The sequence below is a fragment of the Macrotis lagotis genome, chromosome 1, assembly GCF_037893015.1.
Source record: "Macrotis lagotis isolate mMagLag1 chromosome 1, bilby.v1.9.chrom.fasta, whole genome shotgun sequence".
Classification (NCBI taxonomy): domain Eukaryota; kingdom Metazoa; phylum Chordata; class Mammalia; order Peramelemorphia; family Peramelidae; genus Macrotis; species Macrotis lagotis.
Window position 1 is genome coordinate 853,896,334 of NC_133658.1, and position 27,987 is coordinate 853,924,320.

Here is a 27,987-nt window from a genome sequence, read left to right on the forward strand (position 1 = left end):
GATGCCTCTTGAACTTCTCACACGTCACAGTCCCAACTTTTTGAGATCTCATATTCTAAGGCAGGAGACAGCATATAGAGGAAGGTTCATCTTCATATTAGATGGAAAAGACCTTGGGTAGATAGCGGCATTTAAAGTGGGGCTTAAAGGGAACTGGGAGTTCTAAGAGGTTGAAGCATGGGGGTAGAATATGCTAAGGTTCTCATATGCAGTGAAAAAGCAAATATTCAGTTTAGCTGGAACAAAGAACTGGATAAAGGGGAATAATATGAGATTTTCTAGTAAGGAAGGACTCAACTAGTAAAGGATTTTAAGTACAAAAGAAAGGAATTTGTATTTGATCTTAGAAATAATAGGGAGTCTCTACTGTTTTTTGAGCTGAAGAGTGTCATGATCAGATATGTGCTTTAGAAATATCACTTTGGCAGCTGTGTAGAGGATGGCTCGGAGAAGGGGAAAGATTGAATGCAAGGAGACCTATTGGAGGCTAACTAGTTAACAAGTGATGAGGGTCCAATGAATGAACAGGAGGAAACAAAAAATGTTGAGTTTTTTAAATGAATAAAAATCTATTTTCTCTCTCCCTATTCCCCCACCCCCATTCCCATTGGGGGTAAAAAAGAAAAAAACAACTCATAAGCAAATATGCATAGTCAAACAAAATAAATTTCTGTATAAGTCAAATCCAAAAGTGCTCACTTTATTCTGCACTTTGAGTGCATCATCTCTCACCTCTCAGGTAGGAATGGGTAATGGGGGGTCATCACTGATCCTCTGGAATCATGGCTGGTCATTAAAACATAAGAGATGGGGGTCAGCAAAATCAGCAACTGATTGGATGGAAGGCCAAGGAGGAGAGTGAAGACTTGAGGATGACTCCAAAGTTGCAAACCTTATAGGACCTCAGACAAAGGTGGGAACATTAAGAGGAGGGACATTTCCACATTTCCATTAAGAGGAGGGAGTTGGTGAAGGGACACTGGAGCTCAAGAGAGAGACTGAGCCATTTGCTTAGAGAATTCACAGAAGAAAATGTAGAGAGGGAATAAAAGATGACTAATGTATAAGGTGTGGGGTGCAACTGCAGAGGAAACTGCATAGTATCAGATACTTAGGAGGAGACGCAGGAGAGCAGGATCAGAGAGTATGTAGGAGGAAGGGGTAACCAGTTAAGTGGACACAAGGAACCAAATGATTTGGAAGTGAGAAAATGGGAGCAGTAAGTACAGATGTCTTTATTTTGGGGTGGGGTTGGAGATTGGCTGAAAAAAAGGATATCTAGTGAAAAATGATAGGGGGATGGACTGTTCAAATTAAGGATTTTTTTTTTCTGGGAAGGGGAAGATCTGGACATGGTTGCAAGAAAGGACCTAATAGATAAAGAGGGATTTAAGATAAAGGAGGTGGGGAATTCTTTGATATTACCCAAATTGTTCTAGCAAGTCTTTGTCCTTTAATCTGCAGATCCTCCTGGAATGATACAAGATTTGACCCCATTTGGGGTTTTATTTTATAATTATCTATAAAATACACCAATTATTTGATTTTTTTTTACCTGTTCCAAAATTTTGGAGGTTGACCATGTTAAAAATATTCTTCTAGGGGGTCTTTCTTTTCTGTCATTATTGTTTCTATCCTATTTGAATGTAAGACTTTTGAGAACAGGGACTGTCTCACTTTGGTATTGTTTCCCTAGAGTTTATTACAGGACCTGGCACATGGTAGTAGCTGTTGTTGAGTCATTTTTCAGTTGTGTCTGACTCTTCCTGATCCCAATTGGGGTTTTCTTGGTAAAGATGGTAGAATGATTTCCCATTTTCTTCTCCAGCTCATTTTACAGATGAGGAAACTGAGGCAAATAGGGTTAAACAAGTTGCCCAGAGTCACATAGCCAATAAGTGTCAGTCTGAGTTTGAACTCGGGAAGATGAATCTTCCTGACTCTAGGATTGGCAGTTTATTCACAGCTGTCCCCTGGCCCATGATAAGCACTTAAATTTTTTCATTTATTCTTTTCTTGGTTTTGAAATTTTAAAGCTTGTCTGAGAAAATTAATATTTCATAGAAAAAAAAGAAAAAGGAAGAGAAATGAAGGGGAATACGTTTCAGAGAACATTGGAGGGTACAAGTAGCAACAGGAAAATAGATGGTAGGAAGGCAGAAGGACATCATCTGACTTTAGCAAGGGGAAAGGCTGCCCCTTTCTCTAAGACCTTTCTGGAGATGAGAATGGAGATATTCTCTAGACTTTCCCCCTCTTTTGCTACTCACTTGATGCAAGCTCTTGAGAAAGACCCCTCCTCCTCCCTGGGCCTCACTAATTAGATAACTTCTGAGGTCCTTTCCAGCTCTAAAGTCAGGTGATGTCCTTCTCCCTTTCTGCCATCTATTTTCCCTAGCTTCAGGAAGAAGGAACAGAGTGAGAGCAGGGAGCCCCTGGCAGATGAGCAAGCTGTGCCCAGCATTAGGGATCCAGTCCTTCAACCTGGAGCAGTGGGGATAGGGTACGCAGATGCCTCCATCATTCTGAGACCTTTGTTTACAGGATTCAGAGTTTCAACTCTAAGGGGCTTTAGAGGTGACTACCCAGCCCAGTGGTTCCCAATCTTGCTGAGTATGAGGGGCCCATTTCAAAAGTCAGAAGAATTTTCAGAGGCCCACATAATAGTAGTGTTCATGTCCACCATTTGAGAAAATGCAAGTTGACCAGAAAGAATCCATGTAGCTTTTAAAGCCATCTACCTTGTTAGTCTTATTTCATGAAGTCCTTTTCACATGCCTTCCATGCTCATCAAACAGGTCCTTGACTACACCCTGTGCATGATGTTCCATCTCCTACCTCCATTCTGGAAGTGCTCCCCTCTCTCTTCTCTCCTTCCCTTTCTTTCCCCTTCCTAATAGAATGGAAGCTCCTTGAGGGCTGAACCTATTTCCCTGTTGTCTTTGTTGCCTAAATTAAGAACTTTATAATAATCAGGTTGAAGCAAATTGAACATGACAAATCTGTGTTCTTGAGGGAGGCCTTCCTGCTTCCAGTTAGGCTGTTTGGGGGCCGTTGGGTGAGGAGCCACACTTCTGTATCCTTCATTTTCCCTTTGCTGAAGGTCCCTCAGGGACTCCCTATTGCTAAGGTGTCTGGACTACCTTCCTTCATTTTCCATAAATTGCCCCTCTTTCCTAGCCTCATTTGCTGCTCCTCCCCATCCTGCTTAGTCCTGTGGACTGACCTTGCACTGTCCTGCTATTCTTTCAGATTCTTGCTGGTCTTTAGCTGCCTGGTCCTGTCAGTGCTGTCCACCATTCAGGAGCACCAGGAGCTTGCCAATGAATGTCTCCTTATCTTGGTGAGTATATTGGAATATTGAGAGTCCAACTGTAAGAGGCAGGACCATGGTTCATGGGAAATAGCCAGGAGGGAGGACCAGATGATGGCATCAGTGAGTGGTGGGAGATGGTTTTATCCCTGGGCATCGGGTTCCATGGAAAATTCCTCCCAATCTGGCCAAGTCTACAGGCAGGGGTGTGAGTTGTGATGAATGTAGCTGGAGTAGGGTGGCTGTCATTGGCTGTCACTCTCCATGAGCTTGCCAGGTCCTATTATGAGGAGCTCTATCCCTCTCTCCTTCCCTGACTTCACATTGGGACATGGGAGAAATGATGTGGCAGTTGAATTTAGACTCACAAGATCTGAATTTTAGTTTGAGCTTATCTTCTCTAGGCCTCAGTTTACTCATCTGTAAAATGAGAGAGTCTTCTAAGGACCCTTCTGACCCTTGATATCATAATCTTCTCAGAGGGAACTTGCTTTGCTCTGATTTGTTGGTCAGTTCCAAGACCCACTGCAGACCCTTACTTGTCTTTCCAGGAATAGGAAAGGGGAAGTGGTCTTTGGTACCTCATATCCTCCTTGTGCCTATAGAGAGGTTATATGTGTGTTGGAAGGGGGCTGGGGAGATGGAAGGAGAGACCGTAATACCAAAAAAAAAAAGGCTCAAAGGATTTGAAGTCTGAGGACCTGGGTATCCTTAGAGCTATGTGACCTTAGACAAATTTCACTTAATCTCTCAGGACTTCAGTTTTCTCATCCCTCTAATAATTGTGGCTTAACATGTTTTTTTTAGTTTTTTGCAAGGCAAATGGGGTTAAGTGGATTGCCCAAGGCCACACAGCTAGGTCATTATTAAATGTCTGAGACCAGATTTGAACTCAGGTCTTCCTGACTCCAGGGCCGGTGCTCTATCCACTGTGCCACCTAGCCGCCCCTATGGCTTAACATTTCTAAAGCACTTTACACATATCTCATTTGATCCTCACTACAACCCTAGAAGATAGATGCTTTATTTTGCCCATTTTATAATGAGGAAATAATGGCAGGCATAGATTTGTAGGCAAAAGGAGAGAAGTCTGATAGGGGAGATTCATAGGAGGTTTCTCTGACAAAGCACAATTTTGATGTGGGCAGAAACTGTTTGTCAGTGAGGGAGGGGACTGGGAAGGGACTGAACAAGAAAGGAAAGATCTAGAGATAGAGAAAGGGAGCAGAAGAGAAGTAGGATAGTAGGAAGGCAGAGTCAATAGTTAGCTGGGGGGTGGCTGGGGGGTGCAGTGAATAGAGCACTGGCCCTGGAGTCAGGCGTCCCTGAGTTCAAATCCGGCCTCAGACACTAATAATGACCTAGCTGTGTGGCCTTGGGTAAGCCACTTAACCCCATTCGCCTTGCAAAATCCTAAAAATAAAAATAGTTGGAACCAGGTCTGAATTACTTTAGAGTGGGAGATGATCAACTGAGGCTTTCTCCTTTCTATTTTATAATTTGAGTCTTCTTCAAATTTCTGGACTCCAAGCATGCAGACTGAGAGGAAGACATGGCTCTGTTTCCAGGGACCACCACACCTCAGGGATGGGGAGACACACTAGCATCTCTAAGAAGCCCCTGACTGGAGCTCCCAGACTATGAGGAATGCTGGGGAATCCCTCTGTCCCCAGGACCCTCCAGGCTGGGGAAGTCAGGGAGAGTAAACAGCATCTTCAGGGAGCCCCTAAGCAGAAGAGGAAATACACCTCTGTCCTCTAGATTGTAGGAAAGGTGAGGACCCCCTTAGTGTGAGATACGGAGACATCTGGAAGTGGGGATAGAGACAACAGTCCCTGCCTTCGGGGATCCCCAGTCTTTGAGGGAGGCAGAGACTAAAGCGCTGCCCCTCTTCAGTTCTAAGGAAAGGTCCTTGAGCCCCTGGCCAGGAGATCCAAGGTAAAGAGCTGGACATGAGAAAGCTGCTCGGGGCTCCTCTCCCCAACTAGACCCAGCCCTTTCCTTCCCACAGGAATTTGTGATGATCGTGGTGTTCGGCATGGAGTACATCATTCGCATCTGGTCAGCCGGCTGCTGCTGCCGCTACAGGGGCTGGCAGGGGCGCTTCCGATTTGCCCGGAAACCATTCTGTGTCATTGGTAATGACTGGCTCTGATCCTTGACCCCTGACCCAGGTCTGGACTCTTGACCCTAACCGTGATTCTGACCGCAGGCCATGGTGCCAGACGATCCTTACTTTTGGCACCAACCCTTTCTCTGATCCTCACCCCAGGTAACACTAATGAGGAGGACTGGGGCTCCTAGGATGGTTCTAATTCTCCCCATATGCCTCCTCCCTCCCTTTCCCTACAACTTGGTCCCAATTTGTGATAAGTGATTTTTTAAAAATCATAATCATAAGCACAAGGAATTTGGAAGTTATGTTTAGAGGCCCTGCTGGAGGCCTTGGGCCTGTCAAGGGGATACTCTGTACCCCCCAAATGTCCTTGTGAACCCCCACATTTGTCACTTTCTTCTCTTACCTCAGACTTCATTGTGTTTGTGGCCTCATTGGCCGTCATTGCGGCTGGTACCCAGGGGAACATCTTCGCCACGTCTGCCTTGCGGAGCATGCGTTTCCTGCAGATTCTGCGTATGGTGCGCATGGACCGCCGTGGAGGGACCTGGAAGCTGCTGGGCTCTGTGGTCTATGCACACAGCAAGGTGCTCAATGGGCCTTGGGGGAGGGGATCAAACTGTACAAAACAAGGAAAGAATGGAAAGAGCCTTGGTGGGAAATTAGAGCCTGGTGTTCCAGCCTCCCTTCTGACATTTATTGCTTTAAAACTAACCCATGGGGCGGCTAGGTGGCTCAGTGAATAGAGCACCGGCCTTGGAGTCAGGTACCTGGGTTCAAATCCGACCTCACACACTTAATCATTACCTAGCTGTGTGGCCTTGGGCAAGCCACTTAACCCCATTGCCTTGAAAAATCTAAAAAAAAAAAAAACTCCAACAAACTAATCCTCCCCTCCTTGTTTTCCCTTCCCACCCCTCCCCTTCCTTTTCCTTCTTCCCTTCCCCTGCCTTCCCTTGATTGTCTAGCATTCCCTTCCCTTTTCTTTTTCCCCTCCTTTCCCCCTCCTCTCCCCCTCCTTTTTCCTCTCTTCTCTCCCCTTCCCTTCCCTTTTCTTCCATTCTCCCATCCTGTGCCTTCTCTTTTTTTTGCCCAAGATCATAGATTTACGAAGCATAGATTGAATTTGAATCCCTATCCTCTAACCCCATCTGACATTCTTTTTTTCCCAGTCAATCTTGCTGTATGATTCTGAACAAATAAATTCATCTCCGTGAGCCTTGGATTCCCCATCTATAAAATGATTGGAGTAGTTGATCTCTAAAGTTCCTTCCATTTGTATGAATCCAAAGTCCATCCTAGAGTCAGAAGGCCTGGTTTGAGAAGAACTTAATATTTCTTCTCTACAGTGGGGAAGGTGAACCTTGATCCTTCCAAGTAGAGAACACAAAGGGAAGACTGAACTTTTGAAATGGGAGCACCACCTGATCCCAGGGGTAGTGGTTGCCATGGAAGAAAGGGATGGGGCCTCCCTGGGTAGGACACTACACCCTGCCCTTGGCTTCTGGAGCTAACAATTCTAATCCCTCTACCCCAGGAGTTGATCACCGCCTGGTACATTGGTTTCCTGGTCCTCATCTTTGCCTCCTTCCTTGTCTATCTGGCGGAGAAGGATGCCAACTCTGACTTCTCCTCCTATGCAGATTCGCTGTGGTGGGGCACGGTATGTCCTCCTCTCACCCCTGCCCTGGCCCTTCCTACTATCTGTCCCAAGTGTCTCCATGATTATAACCTAAGCAAATAGAGCCCTTTTGTTTCCATGCCTCCAAAGGACCATATCCTCCCATGTGATCATTCTCCCAAGTGACCAGATCCCTCTAAGTGACCAAACCCTTGAGCCCTTCTGGCCTCTCTCCCCACAGATCACACTGACCACCATCGGCTATGGGGACAAGACCCCCCATACGTGGTTGGGCCGAGTTCTGGCAGCTGGTTTTGCCTTACTGGGCATCTCCTTCTTCGCCTTGCCTGCCGTGAGTGTCCCTGAGCATCATCAACTCTAAGGAGGGTGGTGAGGAAGAGGGAGCCCTGGGAACTCCTCCATCAGGAGGACAGGGTCAACCTCAAGATGGGTGGTACTGGGGATTGTCATTTCATGGAAACTAGACACAAATATCCTCTCTCTGATTCCTGACACAAGTTAAGAGAGTTCCCTCCTCTGGAATGAAAACAGCTGGAGCCTTGGTTCCTGAAGACCCTTCAGGACTGTTAGGAACCAGTGTGACCAGCCTGACTTCACCTGGCACACCTTGATTCTGATATGGTGCCCTCACTCCTTAGGGCATCTTGGGCTCCGGCTTTGCTCTAAAGGTTCAGGAACAGCATCGCCAGAAGCACTTTGAGAAGCGCAGGATGCCAGCAGCCAACCTCATCCAGGTAAGTCTAAGTTCAAATCAGTAAGCATTGATTCAGCACTGGTATAAAATGACACTCTGTTAAGTATTGTTGATGTAGAGGAAAGGAAGAGGGAATAAAAAAGGGAGGAAGGGAGAAAAAGAGGAAAGTAAGGGAAGTAAAGAAAGGAAGAGGAGAGAATGATGAAAGAAAGGAAAAGGAAGAAAAATCAGAAGGAAGAGGGAAAGAAGGAAGAAGGAAAGAGAAAGCAATAGGAAGAAAGGGAAGAAAGATCAAGAAAAGAAAGGAAGAGGGAGGGAAGAAGGGAAGGAAGGATAGAAGGAAAGATCAGAAGAATGATGGAAGGAAGAAAATAAGAGAAAAAAGCCCTTACTTTCAAAGAATTTGTGTTTCCTGAGGGAGAAGTAGCATGCATATTACTAAGTACATTGATTGTCAACATAAAGCAATTAAGGGAGGGGAGCATGGACAACCAGGGACTTAGCAATAGCCTTGTCTAGGAGGTGACAATTGAAAGAAATGAAGGGAGCCCTGGAAAGGGAAGACAAGGAGGAAGAGCATTTAAGGATGGGTCAGGCTTAGGGTTCAGCCCATCCAAAGGCACAGAAGTAGCAAGTGAGTTGCTGCAGCTGGAAGATATGCGTTGAAATTCAGCCTTGGATACCCACTAGTTTTGTGACCTTATGTAAAGTTACTCAGCCTCCTTGGACCTCTTTCTTCATCTGTAAAATGAAGGGATTAGATTTGATGGCCCTGAAGGCCCCTTTCAGTTCTAAATCTATAATCCTATGAAATGGAATGTTATGTTGAGGGAACAGTAATTAGGCCAATTTGACTGGAACATAGTGTATATAAGTTTAATTAGCCTGGAAAGTTGTTTGAGAGGCAGATTGTGAAGTGCTTCAGATACTAAACAAGGAAGTTTTATATTTTATTCTATAAACAAAAGGGAGTCACAGAAGCTTCTTGAACAAGGGAGCAATATGGTCAAACATGAGTTTAAGGAATACTAATTTGAATGAATTGGAGTGGGGAAAGGCTGGAGTCAGAGAGATCAATTGGACTATTGTAATAATCCAGATGAAAGACCATGGGGAACTAAGGTGGTGGTCATGGAGGGGGGGGTAGAAAAGAGATGAATGCAAATGGTGAAGGAGTTAAACTGATAAGTCTTGGTGGCTGATTGAGTGGGGCAGTGGTAAAATACAGGGCATACTGAGAGGTGGCTCCTAGGCTGTGAACCTAACAGGAAAAGTGATTGTACCCTGGATGATATTGGGGGAATTGGGAGAAAGGTGAGTATAGCAGCTAGGAAAGCTAGCATGTTCTGCTTTGGACATGGTGAGTTTGAGATGCCTGTGGAACATCTTGGGGAGATGTCCAGGATATGGTGACGAAGGATGTGTGCTAGATAGATATGTATGGAGATGCTAGGAGTGTTCATGAGAGCTGATGGGATCACTGAGAGAAGAAATGTGGAGAAAGAAGAGAAGAGGGCCTAGACAGAGCCATTGTATATGTCCACACAGAGATTCAGAAGAGATTGAGAGGACAGACAGGTAGGAGGAGATCCAGGAGACAGCAGTGTCCCAAAATCCTAGAGAGGGGAGGGCTTGTGAGGATATAGTCACTGGGTTTGGGGTTCAGAGGACTGAGGATTTAGCTATGTGTGTGGGGGGGTTTCCTGGTTCTCCTTATCTATCTGGTGCCCACCCTAGGTGACCTGTTTGCAAAGCTCTGGGCCTTGGGGCACAAACTGAGGATAAGGAGAGAGGAACTGAATTAAATATTTTTTTTATTGCTATCTTTGGTTTTTACATCATCTTCATTTCCAAATACATCCCTCCTTCCTCCTCTCCCAATCAAGCCATTCCCTTATAATAAAGAACCAAAAGAAAAAAAGAAAAGAAAAGAAAGGAGCTGAATTTCAGTCCACGAGCTTCCTGAGAGCCAGTAGCTGAACAAAGGGAAGAAAACGAACACAAATGCCAGCCAGCCCCTTGTGTCTGGGATGGGACCCTTGGTGGGGACAATCATAGAGGAGGGTGCTGGATATGTGTTTGTGGGAATAAAGTAGGAGAAGACATGTGTTGGAAATAGAACACAACCCAGATTTGGAGTTAGAGATCCTGGGTTCGAATTCTGACTCTCCAACTTGCCACTTTGTGTGTCCTTGAGCCAGTTCTTTTCTCTCTCAGGGTCTCAATTTCCCCATCTGTGTAGGTTAGACTAGATGATGTTTGAGGTCCCTTTTGGCTGTGAATTCCATGAAGTTGTATGCTGGGCTGCCCTAACCTCAACCCTGGACCAGTTCCTCTCTCCTCCCTATGAACCCCCTTTCTCTGCCTGCTTGGGCTCTCTGCCCAGAAGGAGCCACTGGGGTGACTGTCTTTTCCACCTGATCCCCTGTTACTGCCATCCTTCACCCAGAGCGCATGGCCTGGACATCCTTGGCAAGGCCTTTGGCTGACCACTCCCCCCTCCATTTAGCACCTCCTTATCTCCCTTCCTCAGAGTCCCCTCCCCTCCTCCCACACACAATGGCCCTCCTCATCCTTGTCCCCATCCCTGCAGGGACATTGATTTAGGCTGCTGGTACAAGCTCTGGCTGAGACAGCTGGCATTGTGGTTCCCCCATAATTAATGAGTGGCTTCCAAGGCCTCTGCCCGCCATAGAAATATATCCATCCTGGGAGGCAGGCCCAGGCAAAGTGGGTGAGCTCTCAAGGACAAGTGAGAAGCAAGGCAGCTATGAGGGAAGACTTCTGGGGTGGGCATCTATTCCCCCAGCCCCAAGTCAGCCGCTAATACCATGTCCAAGGTGATCCCTACTTTCTCATTCTTCTCTTCCCCTACTTTGGTCTCCTATTCCTTCCTTTAGTCTAACTTTCAACATGGTATGGAAGAAATAATATTAACTCCGTGTGTGTGTGTGTGTGTGTGTGTGTGTGTGTGTGTGTGTGTGTGTGGTTTCTGTCCAGCTCTGGGGTACCCAGCAATTCTGGATCTGTCTGTTAAGCAAAACTGCTTCCATGCCAAGTGAAAGGGGCTCCCTCTCTCCCAGTGTGTGTGTGTGTGTGTGTGTGTGTGTGTGTGTGTGTGTGAGAGAGAGAGAGAGAGAGATGAGAGAGAGAGAGAGAGAGATTTACAAAGCAGGCTATATGAGTGCTCAGTTTGGGAATTTGGTCCAGATTCCTGGCTTTGCTACCTAGCTCCTGTGTGGCCTTGAGCAAACCACTTATTGTGTTGGGGCATCACTGGCCTCTCTGAAGCAAAGATGTTGGACTAGAAGTCTTTTACATCTTCCTTTTCTTCTGCCCTTCCCACCTTCCTCTTCCTCAGCTCCTCCAGCCTTCCCAGTCTCATACTCATCTATATACAGTCCCAAAGTAAGGATCCAAATCCTTCCATCCTTTCCCATCTAGTTCAATCAAGGACTTTTGGTCTAGCACCCTCTTGTGGCAATGTCTGAGCACTGCAAGAAATATTTGTTGGCTAGACCCCTTCAATTTAGAGCACGAATTTTGAAGATAATAGATTTAGATTAGAAAGAAATTTTCCATTCTCCCCCATTTTGAAGTTCAAGAAACTTAAGATAGAACATTAGGTGAATTCCCCAGGAAGTAAATAGAGTCAGGATTTGAACTAATGTCCTGGATCTAACATTCTTTCACTATGCCATCTTGCCTCCCTTTTTCAAGCCCCATAATTTTACAAAGGAGGAAATTGAGGCACAGAGAAAGGAAATGATTTTTTCAAGGTTCCTTTGCCTAGGTATTGGAGCTGGAACTCAAGCCAGGTGTCCTGTCCAGGCCCAGTACCTGAATGTTGTCTGTTCTCTGAATTGAGAAATGGGAGGCGGGGTGAGCAAGGTAGATGAGGAGGAAGTGTGATGACTGTTTTATTTTCATTAGGCTGCCTGGCGTCTCTATTCTACCGACACAAGCCGAGCCTACCTGACAGCCACCTGGTACTATTATGACAGTATACTACCATCCTTCAGGTAGGCATCCCTGAGACCCACCTTGGGGGGAGGGGAGGTGTTGGGTCAGTGAGAGATGGAACCTACCAGATTCTGAGCATCAGCTGCCTAACAGATGCTTGGATTTTAGTCTAGGACATAGGAGGAGAGGGCGAGTGGGGCAGAGACCAGACATTTTAGAATGGAGTCCGGAAGGAGCAATCAATAACCAGACCTACTAGGGAGTGGGGGAAAACACATATTAGCTGGTTAGTTGTGGGGTCAGGCTATTAAGGGGTTGATCATAAGCTATAAGCCTCAGTTTACTCATCTGTAAGATGAGGATAATAGTTTTTATACTCTTCACAGTGCTGTTACAAGGATAGTCAGGTTTCATAGACCTTAAAATACCTTAGAAGACAATTTTGTGATTGCTAAAATTATTAATATTATTCAGCAGGGTCCTCCAGGAACATTTATCACCCTCCCAGGTGTCTTCTTGACCATACCTGGCTGTCTCCTGAGTCAGTGACCTACCCTAGGGGAATGAGAGAATGCTAACTGGGCTGCATAGAACCAGAACCCGTATCTGGTTGCTGCCCATGTGGACCAAGGCAGAAATGGTTTCTGTCTAGCTCTGGGGTACCCAGCAATTCTGGATCTGTCCCTTAAGCAAAAACTGCTTCCATGCCAAGTGAAAGGGGCTCCCTCTCTCCCAGTCATGGGGGAAAGGGCCAGGGGCATGCTTGCTCCAGGGGGACTCCAGAACAGGAAGCTTGAAAATGGGCATCTGTGTCAAGGGATGGGGTACCCTGCTAGCTCACCCAGTTCTGTACCCGGCTGAGATGGGCTCAGAGATTGTCTGGGCTGCCCCCATTTAGTGGGCAGCATTGGAGGGAGGGGATGGACTTGTGTCCACTCTGCATGATGATTTGGAGGGGGTAGTTATTAATAGAACAGCCAAGGTGGAAGGAAGTGCCCCGGGGTGGGGGGAGCTGCCCATCCCAAGGGCCCCAGGATGGAGCCTGTGCCCCGGGGCCATCCTTCAGTCCCACGGGTGCAGAGCTATTAGGGGGAGGTTGCTGAGCTCAGCGATCCCCCCTTCCCCGCCCCCAGGCCGCTCACTGCTTTTCCGCCTACTTAGCTGCTCAGCTCCTCGGTGGACGGCCAGCTGCTGAACCCCCGCCTCCTCCACACCTGGTTTCTCCCCTCCCTTCCCTGCTTCCTTGAAGCCTCCCCGGTGGGGCTCCTCTGAGGAAGCAAGAGAAAAGATAACAGGAGAGAAGAAAGGCTGGAGGTGCCTTTCTCCCCATCTGCTCCCTCCTCAGAAGCTGCCCAGAAGACCCCCTTATCCACTGCCTGCCCCAAATAGGGCCAGGTGGTTCGGGGCCACTGGGGGACCCTTCCCGGCCTAGGGGCTCACTGGGGGATAACAAAGGAAAATTCATTACATGGGGGGGTGGCTCTGCAGGTCAGTGGTCACTTCATTTGGCTCCAGAGTCCTTTAGCTTGGCTGGATGGGAGGAGGGTCAGCAGCCCAGGAGGGACAGAATAATCCCTTAGCTCCTATCTGAACAGATGCTCCTCAGCACCTCAGTTTCTGAGGAGCTAACCCTTTAGCTCCCAAAGTGATGATAATCCTATAGTTTCTAGGGGATGACCCCCTACTTCTGGAGGGACCACCTGTTAGCCCCTGAAGTGATCACCCTGAGTTCCTTCAGGAATTGCCCATAGCTCTTGGAGAGATTTAACCTTAATCAATCAATTCAGTTATCCAATCTGTTAACCAGCTCGTTCAGCATTATACCAGGGAGCCAAAAATGAGGAATACCCAAATGGGACAGAGAGTACTTAAAGGGGAGGTGGTATGGGCTGGGGGGCAGGACTGGAGACCTCCCTTGCTCTGGTCTCTTGTGGGGCACAGGCTCCTGAAGCTTGTCAGGATCATGGGCAAATGGGCCTCCCAGAGACTGAGCCCTAGAGAGGAGGGAGGTGGGAGAAATGGCCTTTCTGGCCAGACTGCTGGCAGAGAGAGAAGGCCAGAGCCTTCCTCCACCTCCTCCCCACTCCAGTAACTCCTCCCGTTTTGTATCTGCATCCCACCTGCCCCACAGAGAACTGGTAATATTATTTGAGCATGTGCGGCGGGCCCGTAATGGGGGCCTTTGGCCCATGGAGGTGCGGAGGCCCCCCGCACCCACTGGAGCACCCACCAGATATCAGACCTTCGCCACCTGCCACCGGCCGGGCAGCGCCTCCTATTGCCCTGGGGAAAGGTAGGGGCCCCTGGACAGGGCCGGCTCCTCCTCTTCCTCCTCTCCTTCTTGTCCTCTCTCACTCTCCTTCTCTTCCTCTGGCTTGCTCTCTCCTTGCTGGGCATAGGTCCTCTCTGGCCATGCTCCCAGTAAGGCTTCTTCTCCAGCGGGCATGTGCCAGCCTCCCTGCCAGGTAAGGTGGATGGGCATCGGAAGGGGTGGCCTAGGACTCACGTCCCTGGCACCGTCTGGGATGTGTCTGGTGATGAAGGAGAACATCCTGGGAGCAGGATCCAGCCTTGGTGAAGGAAGAACTGGGTACCCAGGAACAGGGCAGGAAGGGGATGGTAACTGAGGCTCTGACCAGGTCTGGGGCAGGGTGCCTTGGCAAATGCAATAGATTTGGAGTCAGGGGGCTCATTGAGTCTCAGAGTTGGGAGCGGCCCCCTAGTCCAGCCCCAACCTGAGTCCTTGCTTGAACGTCAGGTAGCATCTTTCTCTGGTGTAACCTCCAGGAGTTGGTCTTGCAGGAATCATAGAATAATTGACGTTCCCATAGTGTTATGAGGTTTGCAAGGTATGGAAAGGGGACCGAGCTTGGTTCAGAGTCAGGATGAGGAAAGGTCTGTGACTCTGAATCCTGGTCAGCTATGTAATAACGGGTCTTGGGCAGGTCACTTAATTGCCACATACCACACTTTCCTCCTTTGTGAAATGAGGAGTTTCCTCCAGTGATGGGGAGCCCATGTGTGTCCAGGCCTAATTCTTGATGAGGGCCACTTTAGGCAAATTATTTCTCCCCTCTCTGGGCCTCTTCTATCCAGGTAGCTGTTTGGGTTAGGGGATCTCTAAGACCCCTCCCAGAATGTGCTCCTGTTGATCTGTTATTTCACAGCAGGATCAGGTGGAGATGCCTAATGACTAAGGATGGCTCATGGGTAGCCAAGGACGATCCACTTGGGCACCTCCTGGAGAAAACACCTGCCATTGTCTCCTCATCCCCCATAACTTCTCCACCACCCGCCTCACCACTCATGCCATTGTCATGTCTCTCTCTTTCTCTCCACCTCCAACCCCTTCCCTTCCTCCCTGAATCTCCCCCTCCCATTCCTCCTGGGAAGTTGGAGAGAGGAGGAGGCCGCTGGCCACAAGTGCTTACGGCTCAGGTAATCTTCAGTTGGCAGATGGGGGGGGGGGAATGGCATTGCCTGTGATGGCTGCCAAGCCCTGACCCTCTAGGGTGTGTGTGGGGAGGAAGGGGAACATGATCTGCTGTACCTGGGGGCACTATTGATGGAACAGGTATTGAAAAATGAACCTTGACCAATTGATATGGAGGAACTGGGTTTGAATTTTAAAAAGTGCTCCAGGAGGGGGGCATATCGGTGGTGTTGTGGGTCAGGAGGATCTGACTTAGACTCTGTATGACCCTGGACAAGTCACTTAACCCCAGTTGCTGAAAGAAAGAAAGAAAGAAAGAAAGAAAGAAAGAAAGAAAGAAAGAAAAAAGAAAAATGATATAGGAAAAAAGAACACTGGATGTTAGAGCCAGAGGATCTGGGTGCAAGTCCCACTTCTGATGGGGTTTTTTAAACATTGTGTGACCTTAGACAAGCCAGTTAACTTCCTTGGATCTCATTTTCCCTCTTCTGTAAAATGAGAGGGTTGGACTAGATGATTCTGAGGTCCTTTCCAGTGCTAGATCCAGGACCCTAATATCCCTTCTCTTTTTCTGAATTTTCCCCTTCTGTAAAATGAAGCACAGAAGGTAGTGGAGAGAGCAGTGGCCTGGGAGTTGGGAAACCTGGCTGTGCTCAGTCCTGGTTCTGCCACTGACCTCAGACCACTAGGTCTCCTCCCCTCTGAGCTCCAGTCTTCTATCAAATAAGAGAACTGAATTCTTTACTAAGTCCATTTCAAACTCTGGGTCCTGTGCTATTTGGCACGCTTCTACAGCTCAAATTCTCTAATCTCTGATTTGGAGGCTTGAGCCAGCGTTCCTCTTCCTCCTCCCCTCCCCCCCAGAGTACCTGTGACCTTGACACCCTAAGCTGCCTCCTTGAGGGGGTGAATATGAGTTTGTATGGATGTAGGATCCAGGCTTTGTCTCCCAGAGACTAAATCAAACCCCTTTTTTCCCATTTTGTGGATAGGACTTATTGAAATCCCACAGAGGGTTTGGTTCTGAACCTACCCTTCTTCCTTTGCCCCTCCTGCCCTCAGCCTCAGGTGTGGGATTTTCCATGTTTTCCTTCTGAGTCAGAGGTCTCCAACGGGGTAGGAGTGATTGGCCACTCCTTCCCACCTTGTCCCCCCCAGTACATCCTTGGGGCCTGAGCCAGAGGAATGTTCAACTTCCTTTGGACCTTTTTTTTTTTTTTGACATCTTGAAAGAGGCAAAACATGCCAAAGATTCATGGAGAATTAATGACAGATTTCCAGGCAGAGTGAAGACAGGCACATGGGAGGAGGACATGTGCAGGAGAAGGGGACCTTGCTTCTATCCTTCCCAATCACAGCCTCCATGAAATCAGATCTAATTGCTTCCATCACCTTCACTCTCTTCTCCATTCCTCTTTTGTCTCCATCTTATTCTTTCCTCTTAACATTCATACTCACTCCCTAAGCCTCCTTGCAAATGTCCATCAAGATCTGCCTCCCAGAGGCCCAGAGCTTCCTGGTATTAAACCTGATAGGGGACAAAGGGACACTGGCGGCAGGAAGGAGAGGAGTCCTGGGTAGTCCTCTGGCTAGTCTTTTTCCACCAGTTACTGTGTGTCCTTGAGAAAACTGCTTAACCTCCCTGGGCCTTTGCCTCTCCAAGAGAATGGCAGACCCCTAGTAGTGTGGGGTATTGTTGGGGGTTGGTGCCAGGGCGAGGTAGGGAGGGGTACCTCTGCTCTCCCTTCCCTGGGTAGGCACCAGTGGGGGCAGATAATGGGGGAAAGATGTAGGAAATGGTAAGGATCACCCCTATTGAATGGATAAAATGGATTGTTCCAGGCTTGGTTTTCTGCTCTTATGTAGGGCACCAGGAACTCAGCTAGTCCCCCGGGAATCACTAGAAGTAGTTAACCCTTTCCTCTTCTTTCCTAAGAAGTTCCCTTTGATAAAGATGAGCATGATTCAGGGGAACCCAGGATGAGGGTATGGGTGGCATTAAAAATGAGAATACAGAGAACCCTGATGGGGAGTGGGGAAGGGGTCTAAGATGAGGGATTTGGAGAACCAGAGCCCAAGATTCAGGCCAGTCTAGGATGTGGTTGTTGTGGGGAACTTGGGATTTGGGTACAAGAGAGCCCCAAGATGAGGATATGGCAGAGCCACACCTGGGCTGAGGAATATGGAACTCTTGGATACACTCCAACTTATGTTCAATCTAGAGGAGAGAGCTGGGCCATGGGGGGCAAGGTTGGGAAGCCACAATAAGGACCCCATGCCCTTGTCTGATGTAGTCTTTGCCCGGCTGACGTACAGGTATCATGGAATCCTATGGACAGATATCTGGTAGAATCCCCCCCTTCTCTCCCCTCTCCCCAGCCCCTCCAGGCTGAGAATTAGACCTCCTCCAGCCTGAGTGTCCTTGGGGAACTATCAGGAGATCCTTACTTACCTAGCCCAGAGTCAAACAGGGCAGGCTCAGGCTGAGTTGAACATAGTCAGAAAACTTTGAAAGGCTGCAGAAGTGGGAACTGGCCTGGTGAAACAGAAGAGGAAATAGGAGACATTGCTAAGGTCAAAAGGAGAGTTGAACCTAAAAAAAAAAAAAAGAGTTGAGAAATTATTTGTAGGACCTCTCAGCAGGGAGACTGCAGGTGCCTCTCCCCCAATTCCTATCTCCACTACTGTGTCTTTCCCACAGCTTAAGAATGGCCACATCAGAGCCAGGCCTCTGCCTGGGGAGCCGGGGACCATGTAGGTAGCGCTGTCCAGATGGAGAGCCATGGAGCAAGGCCTGGAGGCACCCGGAGTCCTCTTGGCCATCCCAAGGGCCATCCTCTGGCTTCCCAACCTGGATTCCAAAGTCTCTTAGAAACAACCCCCTCCTGGCAGAAAGGGTAATTAAGTCCCAGTGCCTACCTCAAGCTCCAAGAATGGAGAGAAGGCTTTTGGATGTCACTCCATAAGATCCTATGCCCATCTGTGTGTCCATGTCTGTGTCTGTCTGTCTGCCCTTCCAGAGTTGAGAAGGAGGCATGGCACTGTCATGGGGCTAGGCTTCCTAGTGCCCATGGGCATTGGCATAATGCCTGTAACATAGGACCTATATAAATGGTAACATTATTATTGTTATTTGGTGATCTGAGAGTTTAGGGGAAAGGACCCATCTCCCCCCCCCCCCCACCCCGTCAGAACAGAAGCTGACATTTAGGCCTGGCTTTAAGGTCCTCATATTTAATTAATCAATATATCAACAAGCATTTACATGCCAGGTTCTAGGCTAGACAGAGGGAGCATGGAAACAAGCATGCCCTCAGGGTACCAGCTTCCACACGCCACTGTGATAGTAGCAAGAAGGGCCCTTGCAAAGGAGAGTCTCTGGCTTCTTCAGGATGGATCCGGAGAACAGAGGTCCCAAGATGCAGCCCAGGAGAGGAGAACCTGGATCAGCTTCATGGCCCTTTGCTCCTCTAAGAACTGTTCTACACAAGACCAGACAGAGCCTACCTGGCGGCTGGGCATAGGCTACCACTGTGAATCTTCCCTTGTGTCTGACAGCCTGGAAAGCCGTCCCTTCTTTGGCCAGTGGTGGACACTTAGGCCCCGGACGCTAAGGCTCCTCCTTCAGGGAGCACCAACCCCATACATAACCCATGCTTGCCTGCCCCCACTAACCTCTACTCGTGTCTCATTCTCAACTTTCCAGCCAAATGTTTAGTAATAAACGGAGTTTCTTTCGGATCCACGCCAGCTGGAGACCGAGGTACCGGCGCCTGGCCTGCCTCCTGTTCCCGGTCTCCTGCCCAGATGGGAGCATGGGAGCCGGGGAGCCTATGAATAGGGCATGGGATGCATGCTGCCTGTCCCCCCTCTTTCCTGGCCTGGCATGCGTGGTGGTACTACGGGGAATAGCCTGAGGTGCTGCTCCTGGAGCAGGGGTTGGTGGACATATTTCCACCCTACACCAGAACAGCGTATCTGTAGTTGGTTATTCCATAGCTTCAGGAATAGAAGTGCATGAGGACCCTCCCCTCAAAGCCTCCTGCTAGCCTCATAGGGTCTCCCCCAGTATAATGACCCAGTAGAAAGAGCATAACATTGAGCTCCAAAGGACTGGCTTCTTGTACTGGCACCACCACTGATTCATTGTGTGACTGATCAAATTACTTATCCTCTCTGAGCCTCAGTTTTCTCTTCTGTAAAATGAAGAGGTTGTAGTAGATGGTCTCCAAGGTCTCTTCCACTCTAAATTCTTTGATCTTATGATATTCAGAGTGGGAAAAGCCCTGAATGAGAAGCCCAGAAGTCTGGGTTCAAGACTAGTTCTGCTGCTGACCTACTGTGTGCCTGTGATTATATTGGGAATCACTGTTCCCCTCTGCAAAATGAAGTTTGAAAGGGCTGATCTCTAAGCAGCCTTCCAGCTCTGATGTTCTTGGAGTCTAGGAGATCAGAATTCCCTGGTTCATTCCTAGCCTCTGTCCACTGCCCCATTTTAGATGGGGCTAAATCTGGGGAGAGAGTGTTCATTGTAGCCCAGAGCTGGGCCTCATCTGTACTCAGAACCTTAGGGATCTCGCTCTAGATCACTGGGAACAGAAAGGAGAGACAACTCTCTCCCTTTCTTTGTCTTCCTTGATTCTAATGGACCAAGTCTTTAGTTTGGACTAGTCTAGAGAGGCTAAGGTACACCAACACTGGTCTCTCCCCATCATTTTTTGAGACTATATTGCCCTTTGCAGGTAGCCCTTGCTTTAAGCAAATCATTGCTCCAGGGAAACAAACCTAAGTGAACTAGAACCCATTCTCTAGTGCAAGGAAGTACAGCTATTCCAAAATGCTTTTTGGAGCATGGGGCTAAATCTATGATGGGAAGAGACATAGTCAGAGTTGGAAATGATCTTTCCCAAATGGGAAATTGAGGCTTTTCAATAACAAGGGTGCACATAAAATAATTTTGAGCTTATTTATCCCTGTTAGGTGGGCTCTTCATTTTTCCTTAGGGTATTTCTCTTTTCCTTCTATTTGATATAACCTGTATGTTTTCTGAAAAGTGAGAGGCACTCGTACTGAATGCTTTGAGGATGGAGTCCCTCTGCCCCTGTACTTCTCCAAGGATGATGACTAGGCTGGCACCTTGTGATCAATCAGAATTGGCAACCCAAGAATGAAGCATGGCATCTAAGGTTCTAGGTTCTGGAATGGAAACTCCTGGGTTCTAGTACTCATCTCAGCATGAACCAAGAGGCTCTAGGTTCTAGAATTTTGAGGTCCCTGTTTCTAAGTTCTCTTTTTTTGCAGCATGATTCACAAAGTTCTAGGCTCTTGAACTTTGTTATAGTATGTTCTGGGTTCTCCCTGGCTCAACATTACCTATAGGGTTCTAGCTTTTAGGATTTTGAGATCCTGCCTCTCCTAATAACAACACAGCCCATTCATGGTTTCTAGGTTTCGAGATTTTGAGAACCTGGATTCTAGATTCTCCTGATCTCATCTTAGAACCCCACCTCCCCGTTCTGGGAGAAGATAAACTTTAGCATCTCCTGTGCCCTCCAATTCTAGTGAGGAAGTGAGTCCCCCTTTGTCCCCAGAACTTCTGGTTACCAGACAGAGGAGCTGCACGGGTGGTTGGGCAGGGGAGAGGGTTTGCTTGTTAGCATGTGGAAAACCTTGGAAGACCAGTGGAACTAAGCAAAGTTTGAGGCATGTACCAGCTCCCAAACTTTCCCCCATCCAGGCTCAAGGGATGTTCTGGAGTACCTTGGGGGACCTGGATGAGCATGATGGTTGGGATGAGTTAGATGCCCCATTTATCTCCTTTCCTCTGCCTCTCTCCCATCCCTATTCCCTGGAGTTCCTTCTAAGAGGTCCACAGGTTCAGGGACTCCCACCTGCTCCTGGCTCCAGGGATGTCCCTGCTCATCCTGGCTGCCTTCTCAAAGGTGCCCCTGGTTTCAGTCTTTGCCTCTCATACCCCATCCAACCCTCTATACCATGGCCTCAAGCATGGGATTTAGAAGATGGGGGAACTTTATTCTTTCCCTGAACTCTGCCCCTGAAACCAGTGCCTGTCTCTGCCCTTCCACATTCCCTGGAACATCCCAGTGGGGGGGGGGGGAGAACCTCATCAAACCCCGCCCCCCTTCTCTCAGGTCTACTTTCCAGAGTCCCTGCTCTTTGCTCCTAATCCTTTAAATGACCTTGACCCTGGCGTGGTCATAGACTGGCTTTCACGGTACACTTGGTTTAGAGTTCCCTGGAAGTATGTATGTGGAGGGGTGACTCTGGGACTGGGATAGGAAATGCTCAGGATTGGTTATCTGCCACTGGGCTCTGTCACTTTACTTGGGCCAGTCCCTTCTCCTGAGCCTCAGTTTCTTCATCTGTAAAATGAGGTTAGGATAGATGACTTTGAATGTCCCTTCCAGCTCTAAATCTTATGACCTATCTTCCCTCCTAAGGTATAGGGCAGCCCTCTGGAAGAAGGAGGAACAAGCTCGTTGTGGAAGCAGGCATGTGCTTGTGCAGATCAAGCCTATAAAAACAGCCAGATGGTGGTTGCTTTTTTTGGCACTTGAGTTTTTTTTTTTTTATTATTTCAACAAGCCTGCAATAGGTTTTATGTACTGGGGTTCCTCCAGATGTCTCAGTCAAGATGGTTGGCATCTCTCGGTCCTTTGCGGGGGACATAGAAAACCCAGCAGGGACATTGTGACTCAGGACAAATACCTTCTTTGGAAAGCTCCAAATCCCCCTCTATTGCCTAAGCCCCCCCCCCCACAATTGCCCACATTTGCTTGAACCACTACTTGTTAGAGTTAACCTTTTTTTTTGTTTGTTTTTGCTTAATGTTATGTCAGAGGAAACAAAGGAAAATCTAGAAACTCTCTTTTAAGAATAGGTCACACATGTTTCAGATTGATCAGTCAGCCTCTCAACAAGTATTTATTATGTATCCACTATTTGCCAGGTCCTGGGGATGCAAGAACAAAATGAAATGGTTCCTGCCTTCCCAGAGCTTAATCTATCAATATCCTTGACATTCTCTTTGTCGGACCTTCCCCTGTGGCTCTGTGCCCCATTCTCCAGACTTTCCTCCAGGATGGGAGGTGGCTATCCTTTTGGAAGGTTGTTCTCCTCTGGTACTCTAGCCTCCATCCATCCAGGGCAGGGCAGGGTCGGAAACTCTTGGAGCTGGAAGGGATCTCAGGAGTCATCTGGTATTTGTACTTATCAAGTGGTCATCTATCCTTTCCTTGGGATCCTTACGTGATGGGGGACTTACTGGTGGTGCCTATGGCAGCTTGGGCTACTCTGGAACAGTCCTATCTGGCAAGAAATTGTCCCTAAACCTTCCTTTCTGTCATTGTTTTCTGCATCTGGTTCTGTCCCCTGGGCCATGCAGAATCTTTGATCTCCATTCCCTTATGGAGTTAGTTGTTTGATAAAAGACAGAATGGAGGACCTGAAGCACAAGCTATATGTCACACACATCCAGCAGCATAATTTAGACCTAAACACTCAACTGTACATGGAAACAGGTGTTTGAACACCCATATATACAAAGTGTGTGTGTGTGTGTGTGTATTATATGCATACATACACACACACATCCATAAGCACAATCTATACTCACTCAAGTGAATACATACATATGATGGGCAGTATATCAGAGACCTTGGCCATGCCCAACAGGAAACACTATAGATTTTTTTGTTTTTGTTTTAGTAAGGGAGAACTCCAAACACACTCATGCTCCTCCCTCCCATTCCTAAGAAAGCCAAAGAACTTCCCCTGGGCCTGTCCCCTGAAGTTGGATGCCTGCTTCCCAGCTCTGTCTTCAGTCAGTCTTCATGTTGGTCAAAAGGGATTCCATGTGGGACCAGACTGGGTTTAGATCTCCCCTAGGTTTTCTGAGGTCTGAGCACATTCCTGCTGACCTTCTAATTCTGTCTTTGGAGTATACCTGCCTCTCTAACTTTCTTGCCTGGGTCTCCACCAAACTGATCTCCACTGTGGCCACCTGTCTCTTTTTTACATTTTCCACTCTTGTATGTCTCAGTAAAGGGGTGTGTGTGTGGGGGAGTAATCAAGTCACTTGGAGCCCTCTTTTAGTTTCTTCCAGGTCCTTCCCCCAATATCTTTAATTTTCCCTTTTCATATCCCCCAAATCACTGCCTCTAATCTCCAAGGCCTATTTTGAGTACTCCCAGGTCTCACCTCTAATTACCCTCATTCCCATTTTCAATCCCCTCCCAATTCTCTCTTCCATTTTTGCCAGTCCCTACCTCAAATTGGCCTCCCCAGTTTTCACTTTTAGTTAATTTCTCACATTCCCCACCTCCAGATTCCAGTTTCCACTCATTTCCCAATTTCAGTATCCCTAATTCATATTTCCAAATTCTTTCAGTCTTTGCAATTCCAATTCTAGTTCTGGACAACAACTTCTCCTACTCCCACTTTAAATCTTCCTAATTTCCAATTCCAGGTTCTTCCACTTCATCAACCAATCTCCTCCATTCCCACTTTCCCACCAATCTCCTTTTGCTCCTATTTCCAATCTAACTAGGGCATGGATTAGAATTTTGTCCATCCCTGGCCTTAAGAGGCTACCTCCATTAAAAAAAAAAAAAGAGGCTACCTCTTGCCCTGACCAAAGCCCCATATTCCCCTCAGGGCTCTGTGACAGGCTAGGGAGGAAGCCTACTCTTTTCTGTCTTCCTAATCTTTTTTTTCCCTTCTCTCCTTCCTTCCTTGGTCCCTGTGCCCCAGCACTAAGATGGGCATCAAGGACCGTATCCGAATGAACAGTGCCCAGCGCCAATGTGGAAGGACTAAGCAACACTTGGCCCCACCATCCCGAACCTCCCCAGGAAGTGAGAGTGAGAATGTGAGTGTTGGAGAGCCCACCAGCCCCACTAAGGTCCAGAAGAGTTGGAGTTTCAATGACCGGACCCGTTTCCGGGCATCACTGAGGCTCAAGACTCGAGCATCAGCAGAGGGTGAGTTCAAATGGCCAGTTGGTGCATTCACTAGCTCCTGGAACTGAGGAGGTCTTAACTGACTCAGAGAGTTCCCAAGTAGAATTGGATTAGCCTTCCAGCCTGTAGCATCTAGTACCCAAATCTCAGAACAAGAGAACAAAGAATTGCAAAATTTGACTGCATGGCCTTGGGTGAGTCATAACCTTGGTTGTTGAAAACAGAGGTGTTAGACTAGATTATCTCTAAGGGCATTTCTGGTTCGGATCGGATGTACTTCTTTGATTTATCTACTCTATTCTCCTTTATCTGCATGTTTGGTAGCTGTCATTCCCCCTGCCCCCCCCCCCCCAAAAAAACCTGGTGGTACAAAAAAGTCATTTTGACTATAGAAAGTATTTTTGTCCTGGGTGTGTGAATTTTCTCCTTCTAGAAAATGGCAACATTCTGTGGCCTTGAGTGCTCTATGCTGAAGTGAGGGGAGATATACAGTGATTGGGTATCCCCATGTTGACCCATCCTGTCCTGGTGTAATGAATTTGTTCCTCAGGTTCACAAATGGCACCAGTCTCTTCTCTACCAGGTTGCTTGCTATCTGTTTCAAACTTTTTGAAAAGAACCAGGAAGGATCTTTTTAAAAGGCCTTTCCTGGTTGTGGAGCCTAAAGGTGGGGGGGGATGGAAGCATTAACTTTCTGTAAAAAAATTTTTTATTAATAGTTTTTAGTTTTTATCACCTGTTTCTACCAATATATTCCTTCCCTCTCTTTTCCAAATACTAATCCCTTATAATAATAATAATAATAATAATAATAAAGGAAAAAGTGTTAGCAAAACTAATCAACACATCCATAAAAAGTTTGCAGACTTCCATAGTTCTAATAACCTACATCTACAAAGAAGTTGGGTGAGGGGAACTTTCTTTCTTTCTGATGGCTTCATTAGTTTGTGGTGATCCTATAGAATAGTGACATTGAATGCCAAACTCAATCCCTTCCCCCCCCCCCCCAAAATGAGGTGGAGGAGCAGTGAGGTTGCACAGTGGATAGAGCACCAACCCTGGAATCAGGAGGACCTGAGCTCAAATTCAGCCTCAGACATACATTTAATACTTCCCTATCTGTGTGACCTTGGGCAAGTCACTTAACCCCATTGCCTTACCAAAAAAAAAACAACTTTTTTAAAAAATGAGGTGGAGAGTAGGGATAAAGGAAATTATTTGAAATTAGACTCCTTCCAACTCTGTCATGCTGCTGTTTTCTGATGAAATAATCAGAATATATAGCTGTGGAAGATGCTCCAGTCATCTTCCAAGGGAGGACTAACAGGTTGCTACTATCTCAACAGAGGGTCCCTCTGAAGATGTGACAGAAGAGAAGGGTTACCAGTGCGAGCTCACTGTGGACGATGTCATACCTGCCATTAAGACGGTGATCCGTTCTGTCCGGTGAGTGTCACTCTTCTTCTCCTCTCCCCACTCCTCCTTGGCCTGCTCCAGTTGGTCCAGCTCTGCCAGCCCAGCACAAAGCCAGCTCCAGTACTGTCCACCTGGCAGCCCTGGTGATGAGGAGTCCTGGCCAGGGTGGTGAGGCAACCTCTGGGTTTACAGCAGCTTCCTGCTTCAGGCTCTGGGGTACCTGTTTACCAGCAACTTCTGGCCAATGAAAGAGAATGTTAGTTATCACTTTACTCTTGAAATGAGGCCCTAATTATGGTGAATAGGGGACTCAACAGGTTTTCTTTCTCCCTGTCTTGGTTGCATTTTTATCTCAGACTCACCTTTGCCCAGAGATGGTCATCCTGCTTCTCTGTCTTCTTCCCACATTTGTATTTACTTTTTGTTCTTTTCCTTTTTCTCTCTCCTCTTCTTTCTCCCTTTCTTTCTCCAGCTCTTCCTCTTCTTCCTTCCTTTGTTTCTCCTGCTCCTCCTCCTCTTTTTCTTCCTTTCTATCTGTATCTCTCTCCTCTCTTTTCTCTTTTTGATTTTTTTTTTGTTCTCTTTATTTCTATTTTTTAACTGTCTATTCCTTTGTTTCTGTCTCTGGCTCTCTTTTCCAGTTTTTCTTTCTCTCTTTTTTGTCTGTCTTTGGTGCTCTTTGTTTATCTGTCTATCTGCCTCAATGTATCTGATTATCTGCATTTTTGTTGCTCTCTCCCCCATCTGACTTTGTGTCTCTGGCTTTCTTGGATCTCCCTCAGGCTTAGTAGCACATCTCCAGCTGGAGTCTACCTCCCAAAAAAGCCTCCAAGTCTCCTCTCTGTTCCCAGGCAAAATACCTCTGCTCCCAAGACTCGGCTTCCTTCTCTTTTCTGACTTCCATCCCTGCCTAAACTTTGGACCCTCTTTGTTCTTTCTTTTGCCCTGTTCCAAAACCTCATGGTCTCCTCAGAGGGACTTTATGTTAAGCTTCTTTGGGTAAGAAATATGGAGAGGAGAGGCAGTCTGTGATGGAAAAATAATGGAAAGAATTCTGGATTTAGAGAGGAGATCTGGTTTTATATCCTTCATTTGTACTACTAACTATAGACCCTTAATCAAGTCATGTGCTTTCTCTTTTCCTCAGTTTCCTCATCTGTAAAAGGAAGGTATTAATAATCTAGATGATCTCATCTAATAAATCCTGTGATGGGATAAAGTGGATGGGATGAAAGAAACCTGTTCTCTGCCCTGAGAGAGCTCACAGTTCAGAAAACGGAGGGCCAGATCGGAACACAAACTTACAAGCCCTCCCTTTGTGGCCTGGACAAGGCCCTTCGTCTGTGTGGTCTCTAGGGTGCTTGCTAACGCGGTGTCCTTTGGCCTGCGCTCAGGACCCAGAGGGCTAGGAGGGCGGGAGCAAGGAGTCACTGGAGTGAGCACACTCGGACAGGGCTTCTGGGGGGGACGTGCTGGGGGAATACGGCCCGAGACGGGCAAAAGTCCGGGCGAGAAGTGTCGGCGCGGCACAGAATGAGCCCCACGGGTTGAGGAGGAGGGGCGGCTGGGGGATGGTCCCTCGGCTCACCTGGGGCCGGGGAGCCGGACGCTCAGGCCCATCGCTGCCCCTCCGCAGGATCCTCAAGTTTCTGGTAGCCAAGAGGAAGTTCAAGGAGACGCTCAGGCCCTACGACGTGAAGGACGTCATCGAGCAGTACTCGGCGGGCCACCTGGACATGCTGGGCAGGATCAAGAGTCTGCAGGCGCGGTGGGTGCCCCCTCCTTGGCTCGGGCAGGCCGCCCCCCGCCCGGCTCCGGCTGTCCCGCGGCCCCTCGACGTGCCCCGGCAGCCCCAGCACGCGGGGGCTGAGCCGGGAGCCGGCCGGCCTCCGAGGCCGCGGTTCCCCACCCGGGCGGAGGAGGCGGTGCGGGCCCGGGGGGGGGGGGTCCGCCTCTGCTGCGCCCCGGGGCCCCGGAGGGAGGGGTCCGGCCCCCCAGCCCCGGGCGCCCCCCGCCCCCCCTCACGGGCGCGTCTTTCTCTCCCGACCAGGGTGGACCAGATCGTGGGCCGGGGGGGCGGGGAGCGCGGGGACCGCAAGGCCCGCGAGAAGGTGGACAAGGCCCCCTCGGACTCCGGAGAGGCCGGGGACGAGATCAGCATGCTGGGCCGGGTGGTCAAGGTGGAGAAGCAGGTGAGGCGCCGCCCGGGGAGCCCGCCTCCGCCTAGCTCCCGACCAATTACGCCTCACCCTCGGCCGAGCCCCGCCCCCAGCCGGGTTCCACCTGAACTCCCTTTCCAGCCAATGAAGCCCCAAGATGGCTAGTCCCCGCCCCTAGGGAGGGTCCAATCGCGGGTCAGCCCCGCCCCCGCTGCCTCTACCCAACGCGGCCCCGTCCCTCGGCCCCGCCCCCGCTGCCTCTACCCAACC

The 27,987-nt window shown here is 48.3% G+C and overlaps 1 protein-coding gene and 1 long non-coding RNA gene across 6 annotated transcripts in view; one reads left to right on the forward strand and one right to left on the reverse strand.

Annotated features, from left to right (window-relative positions):
- KCNQ4 (potassium voltage-gated channel subfamily Q member 4) overlaps positions 1-27,987 on the forward strand; it is a 72,920-nt gene that overhangs the window by 42,775 nt on the left and 2,158 nt on the right. The window contains exons 2-13 of the mRNA XM_074217656.1: positions 3,253-3,343; positions 5,325-5,451; positions 5,841-6,016; positions 6,967-7,092; positions 7,292-7,402; positions 7,710-7,805; positions 11,699-11,787; positions 13,860-14,021; positions 23,934-24,163; positions 25,489-25,588; positions 27,195-27,326; positions 27,609-27,750. Coding sequence (XP_074073757.1) covers positions 3,253-3,343; positions 5,325-5,451; positions 5,841-6,016; positions 6,967-7,092; positions 7,292-7,402; positions 7,710-7,805; positions 11,699-11,787; positions 13,860-14,021; positions 23,934-24,163; positions 25,489-25,588; positions 27,195-27,326; positions 27,609-27,750 — 1,582 coding nt within the window. The remainder of the gene's footprint in view (positions 1-3,252; positions 3,344-5,324; positions 5,452-5,840; positions 6,017-6,966; positions 7,093-7,291; positions 7,403-7,709; positions 7,806-11,698; positions 11,788-13,859; positions 14,022-23,933; positions 24,164-25,488; positions 25,589-27,194; positions 27,327-27,608; positions 27,751-27,987) is intronic.
- LOC141508766 (uncharacterized) lies at positions 680-27,879 on the reverse strand. Of its 5 annotated transcripts, none has more exons than XR_012474495.1 (6): positions 27,147-27,879; positions 25,921-26,584; positions 25,558-25,795; positions 18,081-18,264; positions 17,614-17,754; positions 680-6,048 (listed from the first exon to the last, which is right to left on the reverse strand). It is a non-coding gene; the product is annotated as an uncharacterized LOC141508766 (long non-coding RNA). The 5 variants fall into 5 exon arrangements; XR_012474493.1 differs by having other exon boundaries at positions 13,959-17,754; XR_012474496.1 differs by lacking the exon at positions 680-6,048 and adding an exon at positions 12,894-14,186.